The following is a 12,846-nucleotide window of genomic DNA, read 5'->3' on the forward strand; positions in this document are numbered from 1 at the left end:
CAACTCTGCATATGTGTATTATATTTCTCTTTCTTCAGCAGGAACTCATTATCTGTCAGAAGGGTAATCAGACACTGAAAATCATGGTCACAGTTTTATTTTGTGGTTTTGGAATCCTTTTGGTCTGTTTTATGGAAGTTGTTTTGAAATTATTTTGTTGCCAAAAAGCCGTATGTACTTTCTTCTGTTTGTTTACTTGAATCTAGAAAAACCTCCCACTTGAAATGAGGTCTGGCCATATCCTGCCCAACACAAGCCAACATCAATATACATGAATATTTGCATTTGAAATAAAATGCACATTGAAAGTACTCATTTTAAAAGGGAAAATTACACTGAAGCAAGAACAAAATTCTATTATAGTAAAAAGGCCATAATTGATTAGTCACAGAGACTCAACTTTATATCCCCAAAGCAAGAATGAACAGAATATAAAACCCTTCCCCATCTCCCATTCTTAGGGGTTGGGCCTAGGCAATTTCAAGTTTAGAAATATTTCTCCCACAATTCTTACTCAGCCCTGGCTGAACAACACTGTACAAAGATGACTCCCCCTTCTTTAAAACTGGGCAAAAGTTCACGTGTGCATAAAGGTGAAAACACATAGTAGGCTTAACTTTCAAATGCTCACGTAACTGCGGAAATGTCACGTGGAAATGTTTGGAGGGACTTAAGGGGACTATCCGCCACTGGAATGAACTGCACATTGGTGCCTCATCTACAATGTCATCACGGGCCCAGCTTTTGTCTAAGAGTAAAGAATATGCTATTAAAATCCATAAATGAAACCAACTAAACCCACCTATGAGGAGAATTCAATCTCTGCCATTATTCTATCTGGAGATTGAAAATGGTCATACTATAATTAAAATTTTAAAAGACAACATGTGTCAAATGCATGGCCAGATGGCAATTACACAAAGGTTTGCAGATACTCAGCCCAATTCTATCAGAAGGAAAATAAGGCAGTCATGCTTTTAGCAGTGTTGTAAATAATGTTAAAGTGTGGACTCTACAAACGCTATTTTCCAAAGTCTGATCGATAAAACACGGCCTTTTGAAGGGAAGGAAGCATTACGCTCCTTTCCGGCCAGCATTCCTCCTGACCTTTTTAGACAGGATCAGGGGTCACTCAGATTAAGTTAGGTGATGATAGCTAGCTCACCAATGAAGGGAGCACTCCTTCACCTTCCAGCTAAGCTGGTAATAAGCCAAGAGCTCTGGCTCGGGTTTAAAGGGTTTTGTGTTACCGAACAAATCTGAGATATGACACAAATCCAATAGTCTTCTCTAATACACAGCACTTGAAGACCAATCTGTCAATTGAAGACATGAGTAGTATTGCCAGTCTTTCCTATAGTACTAAAGCCCCTCTAGGACCCTTCAATCATTACCAGCAGTGTTTTCAGAGAAAGACTTTGCAGCTCATCTTTCTTTCCACTATGGCCACCAAGTTAGGAACATTTAAATCAAAGGGATTCAGAAATATAGATTTAAGAGGAAAAGTTACCAAAAAAAAAAAAAAAGTCTCCAGTTACTGCTGAATGTTGACCTGCAATGCAGCCTAGTTTAATGGAGAGAGTCTGAGAGAGTTCCACCTCCATCTCAGCGAACAACCCTAGTACTCCATTTGCTCAATACTAATCTGCAAAAAGGAGATAATATACAGCATCCCATGACTGTGGTAAGAATGCAGTCCGTCACAAAGGTACTCAGTTGCAGGGTGACTATTATAAATCACATGTTTGCTCTCAAAAGTTTATTTTTAGAGCCATACATCATCTGTTTACCTCCTTTGCCAGGGAAATTTGCTAATTTCTTATTCCTGATAGTGCCATTTCCAACTGGTTTCTAAGACACCCCAAGCAATCAATGTGTGTCATTAGTGTTTTAAAATATTTACCTGCAAGCTGTTGTTCAGCAAATCAAAGTCACTGTATCTCCTAACAATCTGTAAGAGACAAGACAATAGTTTTTTAATTCAGCAAAGATAATCATTTTTCATTTCCTTATTTAATCTTTACTGGCATTCAAGAGCCGAGGCACTTGCACTAAGGGTAGTGAAGCTTACACCCGGTGCTTAACTTGCTTAACTTGGCAGGCGCAGAAAACAGATCTAGCAGTGTGCCAGAGTTGGCTGAGCCATGGGAAACTGGTTAATGCCAGCCAAACTCACAAGACACTGACAGGTAAGAGAGGGTGATAATGTATTCACTTTCAGGGTGAATAGGCATTTAAATCTTTCTTATTAACCAGGTATCTGGAAAGATAAATTAACAATTTACCAAAAAAGAAAATGTTTTACTGACTGTGAAACCAAAGTAAAAAGAGGCGGACAGTTTTGAGCCATTTCGACCTCACCATGGATAAAACTTCCCTCACCTGACCTGAGATCCCACTACTCTAGAGACTGAACTTGCGCCTGCAGGCGGAGAGGCCACACCTCTCCCAGATTCCCCATGTTTCCCATTTTGGTAGACAGTTCACCTTCCACTGTCTATACATTCTTTCTGACTTGTGTTGATGCCACTGATTAGGCCACAGCCAGATTCTATTAGCTCTTCCGGCTCTGGGCAAGGAAATTATTTAGCTTTTGAATAGTTTGACTTCAGCCATTTCTGATGATTCTCAAATGGTAGCTTATAGAGGACTTACCTGAAGCCTGCCACAGAGCCCACCAGAGAGAATCTAATTCAGGAGGTCTAGGGGGGTGTTCAAGAGTCTACATTTTTGTAACTTATCCCCTGGGATTCTAATGCATTGAATCTAGAAAATTGTATCAAGGGTTGATTTTTCTGGTGGGATACTGCTGTTGGCCCTGCTTGTCAAATTCACATCCAAGCGTTAAATATAAAGCCATCCCTGATAAGTTCAAAGGTAGCATAGTGGTTAACCATAGAGAATAAGTGAATTTCAACTCCGTTCTGTCACTGATTTGAGTGTGACCTCAGACCAGTTATTTATTTCTTGAATGTAAAATGGAGCTAATACTACCATACAGAAATGTTTTAAAAGGTTAAGTGAATTAATGTGCTTGAACAAGTGCCTAACAATAAATGCTCAATAGATGTTAAATATTAGAATTAGTCAAACAAAAGCAGTTTGAAATTTCAGGCAAAGAAAAGACCAAGTGTGGGCCACTGTGGTCAAAGATTGCTTAGAGTAAAAGTGTTATTAAAAAAAAAAATAAATAAAATACAGAGAGAGAGAAGAAGAAGAAAGAAAAGAAACAGACCAAAATAGAATCACTTTTGCTGAGCCAAGTCATCAAACCAAAACTTAATAACTAACCTAATTGCAGTTTCAGCCTCACCCAGGAGTGGGATTTTAAATCAGTCTGGAATTTCCTGATCAACAGTAGTGAGGTAATGATCCACTCTTTTAACTTCTTCGTCTACTTTCTTTCTACCTATAAAAACTTTCCATTTTATACAACTCATTGGAGCACCTCTCTAGTTGCTAGATGGGATGCTGCCTGATTCATGAATCATTTAATAAAGCCAATTAGGTCTTCGAATTTACTCAGTTGAATTTTATTCTTTAACAGAGGTAAGGTTCAAGCTGGGCCGTGAAGGACAAAGTAAGAGTTTTAGAAGATGGGACAGGAGGAAGGTAATTACAATTACTAAAACAGGAAAGAAATAGCCTCTATACAGAATTCTGCGACCCTCTGCAAGGCAGCTGGGATGGAAGGACCTCTGGATCTATGCAGGAAGTTTTTTTTCTCTCTGAGCCACCACTGAGGAAAGCAGACCCTAGGGCTGTAAGAAGACCCCCCCACCAATAGTCAATGAGGGAAACAACACTAGAAATTGCCCACGAGTGAACTTGGGAGTCCATGAAATGCAGTGTTCAAACTTTAACACCCAGGGCACAGTCTCGCCTTTCTACCTGGTGGACTGAATCTAACTTCCTCCACCCAAACCATGGCTGCAGAGGAGGTCTGAACTTCTAGGAACAAAACAAGTAAATTGTCTATCCTACTTTCTCTGGATCTAGCTGGAGAACAAATCCCTAGACACTTTCCATGGTAGCATCTTACACAAATTAAACCAAACAACTGGGAATAGGAAGGCTTATATATACATGTCTTAAAGCTAAAGGTTTATATCTAAAAGAAGTATGATTTATATTTATGCATGTTCTGATTTTTCCAGATATCTAAATGCTGTAAGTCAAAATTTTGTTTAAAATTTTAAAAAATTTTTCTAATAACAAAGAAAGGCTTACCTGCCAGCTGTTTTCTACAGAAATTCCTCTTTGTACCCGAATGATATATTCCTAAAAAAGAGGGGAGAAGAACCTCAATTATAAAACACTCAAATCAGAAGATCAAAAATAAGTGGAAGTATCAGATAAAGTAGACTTCAGAGCACAGAAAATGTCTAGAGACAGAGAAGGACATTACGTAAAGATAAAAGGGTAATCTACCAGCAAGACACAGCAATCTTAAATGTCCATGCACCAAAAGCAAGAGATGTAAAATATGTGAAGCAAAAACTGACAGGACTGAAAGAAGACATTGACAAATCCACGATTAGAGTTGGAGACGTCAACACCCCTCTCTTAGCAACTGATAGAACAACTAAACAGAATACCAGTAAAAATAAAGAACTACACAATACCAACTATCAACAGATTTATTTAGCATTTATAGAACACTCCATCCAACAACAGCAGAATACACAACCTTTTCAAGAGGACATACAGATGGCAAATAAGCACATAAAAAGATGTTCAACATTACTAGTCATCAAGAAAATGCAAATTAAGACCACAATGAGATATCACTATATACCTATCACAATGGCTGAAACAAAATAATAATAATACCAAATGCTGGCTAGTATACAGAGAAACTGGATCACTCATATGTTGCCTGTGGGAATGTAAAGTAGTATAGCCACTTTGAAACACAGTTTAGCAGTTTCCTAAAAACTTAAACATGCATCTATCATATAAGCCAGCAATTGCACTCCTGGGCATTTATCCCAAAGAAATGAAAACTTATGTTCATACAAAACTTGTACTCAAATGTTCACAGCAGCTTATTAGTAAGAGCCCCAAAGTAGAAACAAGCCAAATGTCCTTTAACAGGTGAATGGTTAAACTCTGCTACATCCACATCATAACATACTACTCGGCAACAAAAAGGAATAAACTATTGATACATGCAACAACTTGATGAATCTCCAGAGAATTATGCTGAATGAAAGGCCAATCCCAAAATAAAATAAACTGCAGACAGTCTCTAACTTATGATTTTCTCTCTTGCCTTTACAGTGGTACGAAAGCAATAAGCATTCGGTAGAAACCCTACTTCAAATTTTGAATTTCTTATCTTTCCCTGGGCTAGCAACATGCAGGAGGATACTCTCTCGGGATGCTGGTCAGCGGCAGTGAGCCACAGCTCCCTGTCAGTCACAGGATCACGAGAGTAAACAACAGATACTCTACACTGTACTGTTGCCAGTGATTTGGGGATATTACATTCTGAGCACGTTTAAAGTAGGCTAGGCTAAGCTAGGTTCAGTAGATAGGTTTGGTGTATTAGATGTATTTTTGACTTAATGATATTTTCAATTTGCGATAGCTTTATCAGGATGTTAACCCCATTGTAAATCATTGTATATGATTCCATTTATATAACATTCATGAAATGACAAAATTATAGATAAGGAGAACAGGTTGCCAAGAGCCAAGGCTGGGGTAGCAGGGCATATATGGGAAGGAAACTGGTGTGGCTACAGAAAGGCAAAGTGAGGTGCTATGGTTTGAATGTTTTATGTCTCCCAAAATCTATATGTTGAAATACTAACTCCCAAAGATATATTAGGATTGGAGGCCTTTGGGAGGTACTTAGGTCATAAGAGGAGCTATCATAATGGAATTAGTGCCTCATAAAGGAAGCTTCAGAGGAATCCCTTGCCCTTTCCATCATGTGTGGACATTATGAGAAGGTGCCAGCTATGAACCAGAAAAAAGACCCTCACTAGAAGGTGATTATGTTGGCACTTTGATCTTGTACTTCCAACATCCAGAACTGTAAGAAATAAGTTTCTATTGTGTATAAGCCATCTAGTTTATGGTATTTTGTTATAACAGCCTGAATGAACTAAGAAATGAGGGTGCTTGGATTGATGATGAAGGGGAGCAGAGTTTGCCACCCCAAAATATGCTACTTTGGTGATGTTGACTATTTTAGGCTAGTTAATTTTAAGAAACAGCAGACATAGGAGAAGCTCTGAAAATTAAGCAGAAGTTACCCTTTGTAAAGGACTTTTACACTGACAAGGTAAATTCCATTTGTGTGGTGTTTCCCTCATTGTGCGAAACCTGCTTTCACTATCAGTGAAGAAGGTGGGGCTTAAATCTTCATAACAATCTTACCCTTCTTTTCAATGCTTTTCCTGAAACCTTCTACAACTTACTCGCCATCTTCAACATCTTTTATCTTTAGCAGAAAGTGGTATTTAAAGTGATGGTTTCTGCCATTTTGGCAAGTTACTCAGCTTTCCTAGGTCTCTCCCACATATACAGGAGATATACATGTTATTAAACTTAAATTTGTTTTTCTCTTGTGTCTTGTCAATTTGGTCATTAGACCAACCAGAAGAACCTGAAAGGGTAGAGGAAAATTTTTCCTCCCCGAAACAGAAATGTTCTGCATCTTGACTGTATCGGTATTAACATCCTGGCTTTAATATTGTGCTAGTTTTGTTAAGACATTATCATTGAAAGAAATTGAGTAATGGCTATATGGGCTCTCTCTGAATTATTTCTTACAACTGTATGTGAATCTATAATTTTCTCAAATAAAAAGTTTAACTTTAGGATTCAGAACTAGGTGTGGTAGCTGTCAAAAGACTAAGATCAATGATTTTTAGTGCTGAAAGTTTGCATTTTATATGTATGGTCAGATAGAAAAGGCCATGATTAAGAAAACAAGTAAAAAGTTAGACTAGGTATGCAGTGATGGCATTTTCCAAAGAAACCAAACCTAGTAACCCCCAAACCTGCCTGATCATTAAAATCTCCCTGCTCCTAGGAAGAAGGGAGAGGTAAAGGTATTAAAAATAAATGTTCCCAGGCCTTATATCAGACTTGCTGAATCAGAATCTCTAGAATAAAAGCCTAGGAATCAGAAGTTTTAATAGCCTCCCCAAGTAATGCTTACTAATAAGTAAACAGGAAGCACAGACCTAGTCCAGCCTTCTGCTTATACCCACAGGACTTATGATGAAGGTATAGATTAAATTGTACAAAATATGTTAACATTTTTTCCCTCAAATGCTCAGAATTGTTTTATTATCATTGGATAATATGATTTAGGCATTATTCATAGTCACTACTCAACGCATGCTTAGCTACATGTATTCAACAAATCCTTTCTACTAAATTAATTCTGATTTAAGTAGGTTATTTAGAAAATAAAGCCATATAAGCATTGTTAACCTGGTAACTGGATTTTAAAATAGATCTTATTACGCAATCATTCATTTCCATTCTGTTTATTTAGCAAAGGCTGATAAAGTCTATATTAGCAGGAATTTCTGTCTCCTCTAGAATATGTTAAGAATGATATATTCAATAATATCCCCTCAATTATAAGAGAATCAGTGATGAGCCTGGCACCATGCTTAGTTGGTTCCCTGTGGGGTTATAAAATTAGTGTTTCAGGCTGGGTTGGAAGTAGTGGAGCAGCCTGCAAGGCTTTGGGGAGGGTGAGGAGATGGGGAGGGAGACTAAGAATTGGCTCCGTCCTTCTAAAAGACTAGCCAAATCCTAGTCTCCCTCCCTCTTTTCTTTCTCTTTCCTTAGGTGCCAGGATGGCTCTCTGCAAGGGTTCCCATCAGGAATGCCAAGCTGGAGAATCAGGAACCAAAGGAACCAGAGAGCTGAAAACTGTCGCTTGGGAGAAGGTCCTAGAGGCTCTGGTTTTCTGGATATTGGGGCCCCCAAACCCAACCAGATTCCAAGGGCCAGACTATTGTGAATAGGTACAGCTGGTGAGAGGGTGCTCCGGGGAGGCCTGGGAGAAAAGAGGAACTAGCCCAGCTTTCTAGGGTCACCTCTGAGTACCCTGGGCCCTGAACTTGGCAGAACTATCCAGGCTGGAGCTGTCTTTGCCAAGACATGAGATAAAAGCCCACAGACAGCCTTAATCAACGTGTCAAGTCACTTTGTCAGAGCACGTGAGAAGGCTCTTTCTTGCCTTCACGGTAGTTGTGCTGGGGTGCAGGGAGTGTGGGGGAGGGGGGAGTTTCTGTGCCTCTGGTCATTCATTTATCCACCTACCCTGGGTTTACATCCCAGTTCTTTCTCCTATTAGCTTTGGGACCATGGACAATGCTCTTGCTCTTAACTTCTCTAAGCCTCAGGGTCCACATCTATAAAATGAGAATAATAGTACCTATCTAGTGAATAAAACAATGCGTATAAAGTGCTTAGAAGAGCTTGAAACATTGTTAAATGTTCAATAAAGGTTAGCTATTATTATTACCTTTAACAAATATTGAATGATCACCTGCTAAGTGTGTTAGGCAGTATACCATGGAGGTTAAGAGCCTGGGGTTTTGAAGTCAGACTGAGTCTGAATTCTAGCTTACCCACTTACGAGCTTTGTCATCTTGGACAAGTCATTTAGCCTAGCTAAGACTCAGTTTCCTCATTTGTAACAGGAATAATAATAGTCCCTACTTTATAGGATTCTTGTGAGGGTTACTCAGGCTAATCTAGTGCTTGGCACAGTGCTGACATATGGCAAGGATTCTAGGAATATTAGTAAGGGTTGGTCATGGCAGATCCAGCTGTTAGTGAGACCAACATTGCCCTAGGTGTCTCAGAGATCACATTTTGTCTGTGGGTTATTCTCTGGGCCCTTGACTTTTTCTATTGCTCAAGACCACGGATGGCATTGACCTTTCACTTCTGTGGAGGATGAGGGCTTCCTTTAATTTCCCTGGCTGTTAAGATTTTTACCTTTTCAGCTGTTAACCTGCCTAGGGTGGGACTAGGATTCTTGCCTCATCTCTTCCTTGGGCAAGGGTGGGAGGAAAGGTGCTCCCTTAGGCAGGGTTGACAAATTAGAATCAGACTTCTGTATTCTGTCCATTTCTGTATTTCTGAATGCTTGCTTGGTTACTTGCTTACTTGCTTTTAGTTTTGCTTGGTTTCTCTCTACAGGTTCCTCTGGAGGCATTCCGGCCTGATCTAAAATGAAAGAAGGGAAAGAAGACCCCACTCTCCTTGGTGAGGCCATAAAGGGGCACCAGGTGTTGTGGCAGTCAGAGCTTCCAGCAGTAAGGCCTAGAAGGCATACCCAGGGGAAAAACCTAGGGGCGCATTGGCTGGCCATGGCTTATTTGGATCTCTTCACTCATATCAAGCCTCTCTGCTTGACTGCAGGAGTTGAGTTACCCTTCACAATCCAGAGCCATAAGCCAAAGCATTCTTAACTCAGTATTTTAGCCAAGGGAACTCAGCAGTCTGTAAATTCTCTACAGGACTTGGAGTCTGATCTCCTCCCTTACTCATCTCATTCTTCAAACACAAATAAGATATGGCCCATGCCTTCACAGTCTAGGAGGGGAGACAGGCATGAAAATAAAGAAGTAAAATGTAGTGTGAGAAACAACATAACAGAGATAATAGAGATAACTACGGGGTGCAGTAGGGACACAAAGAGAGTGGTCAGTTCAACTTGAGGAGTCAGGTAACACTTCTTAGAAGAGCTAGTACTTCAGCTAGTTTGTAAATGTGGGCAGAATAGGAGAGGGGAAAGAAGGAAAGGCATTTAAGGCAGGGGGAATAGCATATGCAAAAGCCTTGAGGTGTCAAACAGCCTGGCATATTTGGAGAACTGAAGTACAGAGGGTGGGATAGAGAGGTCACTTTGGGAGAGGCTAATGGAAGGGGACTAATAGTAAAGGGCTATTTGAAGTTGTGCTTTTATCCTGAAGGGCTTCAACAGTGAAGTGATTTGCATTTCAGAAAACTAGCTCTTAGGTTGTTGAAGAGAATGGGGAAAGAAGGCAGCCGAAAAAAGCTGGAGGCTGGGAGACAGGTGAGGAAGCTCTTACAGCAAACTGTGCAGGCAAGAGACAAAGAGGATCTGAGTTACGGCAGTGGGGATACTGAAGAGGGCCTTAAAAGGGAACTAACTGATAGGGTTTTGTGCCTGATGGGATGTGGGAGATGATGAGGGAGAGGATTCCTGGGTGACCACCGGGTTCTTGCCTTGTGTGAATGGTTGGAAGTGACAGAGATAGGGAACAGAAGAGCTGGAACAGGTTTGGGGAGAGTGCAAAATATTGAGTTCTGATTAGGACATGTACTTGGGATGAGGTTCTGGAGTACATCTCAGTAAAGATATCCAGGAGGTTAAGAGACTGTTAAGAACAACTTTATCTCCATACATTTGGAAATTAAGATGTCTAGTAAAGAGTTGGAAATACGGAGTTCAAGAGAAAAGTCTTATCAGGGTATATGGATTTGAGAGTCACCAGCATATGGATGATAATTAAGGCCACGGGAAGGAGGCAAATCATCTTGGGAAAGACAAGTGAGGAGAAAAGAGGGCCAAGAGTACAGTCTTAGGGAGTATCCACATCTAGGGGAGTGGGTTTCAACCTTGGTAGCATATTTGGATCAGCCGGGAAACTTGAAAAACACCAGCATCTGCGCCCTGCCCCAGACCAACTAAATCTAAATTTCTGGGATTGAAGCTGTAAATATTCCTCAGGGGGTTGTAAAATGGAGTTGGGGCTGAGAACCAAGGACTCAGAGTGAGGGCAGAGGAATGGGACTAGCAAAGGAGACTGAGAAGGAACATTCAGGAAGATAGGAAGAATTTCCAGAAGGGAGAGTTCCAAGGCATCAAATGATGCAGAATAATAATGGTTAACTCCAACCCATTACTTGTGCTATGTCAGGGACTTTACATGAACTCCCCGAATCCTCCCAGAGACCCTCTGAGACAGGCAGCCATTGTTATCATCACCATTTTAAAGACAAGAAAACTGAGGCACAGGGATGTTAAGTACTTGCCTAAAGTCACATAACTAGTGAACAGAAACCAGGATTCAAATCCAGGCAGGCCACTGCTGAGTCTGTGTTCCTAACCACTGTGCTAGGCTGCTTCTCTTGCAGAAGGCTGAGTGAGATGAGCTCTCTCCAAGGCTTTAGCAGTAAGCTGGTCAGTATAACCCTCAAATGAATCAGCTCTCCTCTTCTACTGTCCCTTCTTTCTGTGTCTTTTCACTTTTTCCTCTCACCCTACGTCGCTAAGGCAGCTGCTCCTCTCCTCCTTGGCCTTCTCCTGGCTGACAGGGCTAGGTGGAGCTGGTTCTCCTCCCTCCCTCTTAGTGAGACAACGGTGTGGCCCTGAACGGGTGGCCACAACTGTGGGGAACCTGGCCAGTAGCCTCTTCATTTACCAGGTTGAGCTGAGCATCCTTTTAAGTCTCCACAGACTGGGAGAGGGTGGGGAGTTAGATCGATACAGCAGAAATAGAGGATCTGATCTTGAGAAGTAGATACAGAGACAGACCTTGAAGAGAGAAAAGACTGGAACCCGCCCGCATTCACATGGAGGGGATGTGAGCATAATCAGATGCCTGGGACACCCCCATGCACGGCTCCTGCTTGACATCGCCAAGCCCTGGAGCAGCGGTTCTCAACCAGCCTGCATGTTAGAATTACTGCGGGCCTTAAAAAACACTGCCACCTCCAGAACAATTGAATCAGAATCTTTAGGGATTGGGGCAGACAATGGTGGGTTTCAAAAGCTCTCTAGGTGATTCTAACGTGTAGCCAGAGTCAAGAACCACAACCTCAAGAGCTCTGGATAAGTATAAAAGATCCTGCTACGAACCTTAGTGCTGTCACTTCCTAGCTAGGTGGTCTTGGGCAACCCATTGGACCTCTTAGAGCCTCACCTCTCTTATATCTTTAAAAAGGGGATAGTAATCTTGACCCTGCCTACTTTATACAAGTTATTATGATGCTTAGGTAGACCATCGGATGTGATAGATTTTGTTAATTATATTATATAAAAGTGAGGTGAAATGAACCAATACAGACACTAAAATACAAATAAGCACATGTGTTCACTTGGCATAGGTAGGTGCACTTAAGTGAGTACACACACACACACACACACACACACACACACACACAGACTGACAGCTGTTGGTTGGGTTCTGAAAGCAGAGCTGTAGTTTTCTAGACATGGCCTTTTTGTTTTTAGCCTTCAGAAATATGCCATTAAAATATGAAGAGATGAAAAATAATATAAAATAAAATTAATGTTTCAAAACTGATTTGTGTAGTGGCAAATCTCTCAAGCAATATGCTAATGCAATTAATCCTGAACAATTTTGGGAAAGCCAAAATGCTAAAAACATCTGACATTCTTGTATTTTGGAATCAGTCCTTTAGCTTTGAAATTTTTTTTCTCAGAACTGTCTTACTGGAAAATTTTCTGGGATTTTATATTCATACAGTAGAGCTAAAATTAGCACATATAATTGAGTAATTCCAAACAACTACACATAGACAAGTTTTTTGATGTCTAAAGTTGGGAGGAAATGTTAATTTGCAAAAATCACTCCATTGCTTCACTATGACTTATCAGAAGAATAAATTTTTAAAATCTCAGCTCAATGTGGGGCATTTGGTAGGTGCTAAGTAAACATTTGCTGTCCTACTTTATATACTTTGAGTTTAAAGTTCAGACCTGTGTTTTACAAAGATGTTGCTACCAATGTCAGCTAAGCACCTGTCATGTTCCAATCCCTGTGCTTCGCTCATGCTGGGGATACAACTCTGAACAAGAAAGGTTTA

The 12,846-nt window shown here is 40.5% G+C and overlaps 1 protein-coding gene across 1 annotated transcript in view; it reads right to left on the reverse strand.

The window, feature by feature from the left end:
- PXK (PX domain containing serine/threonine kinase like) overlaps positions 1-12,846 on the reverse strand; it is a 70,116-nt gene that overhangs the window by 40,578 nt on the left and 16,692 nt on the right. Inside the window, 2 exon segments of the mRNA XM_039858555.1 lie at positions 1,904-1,951; positions 4,231-4,281. Coding sequence (XP_039714489.1) covers positions 1,904-1,951; positions 4,231-4,281 — 99 coding nt within the window.

The sequence above is a fragment of the Pteropus medius genome, unplaced genomic scaffold, assembly GCF_902729225.1.
Source record: "Pteropus medius unplaced genomic scaffold, Ma_sr-lr_union100, whole genome shotgun sequence".
In the NCBI taxonomy this organism is placed as follows: Eukaryota; Metazoa; Chordata; class Mammalia; order Chiroptera; family Pteropodidae; genus Pteropus; species Pteropus medius.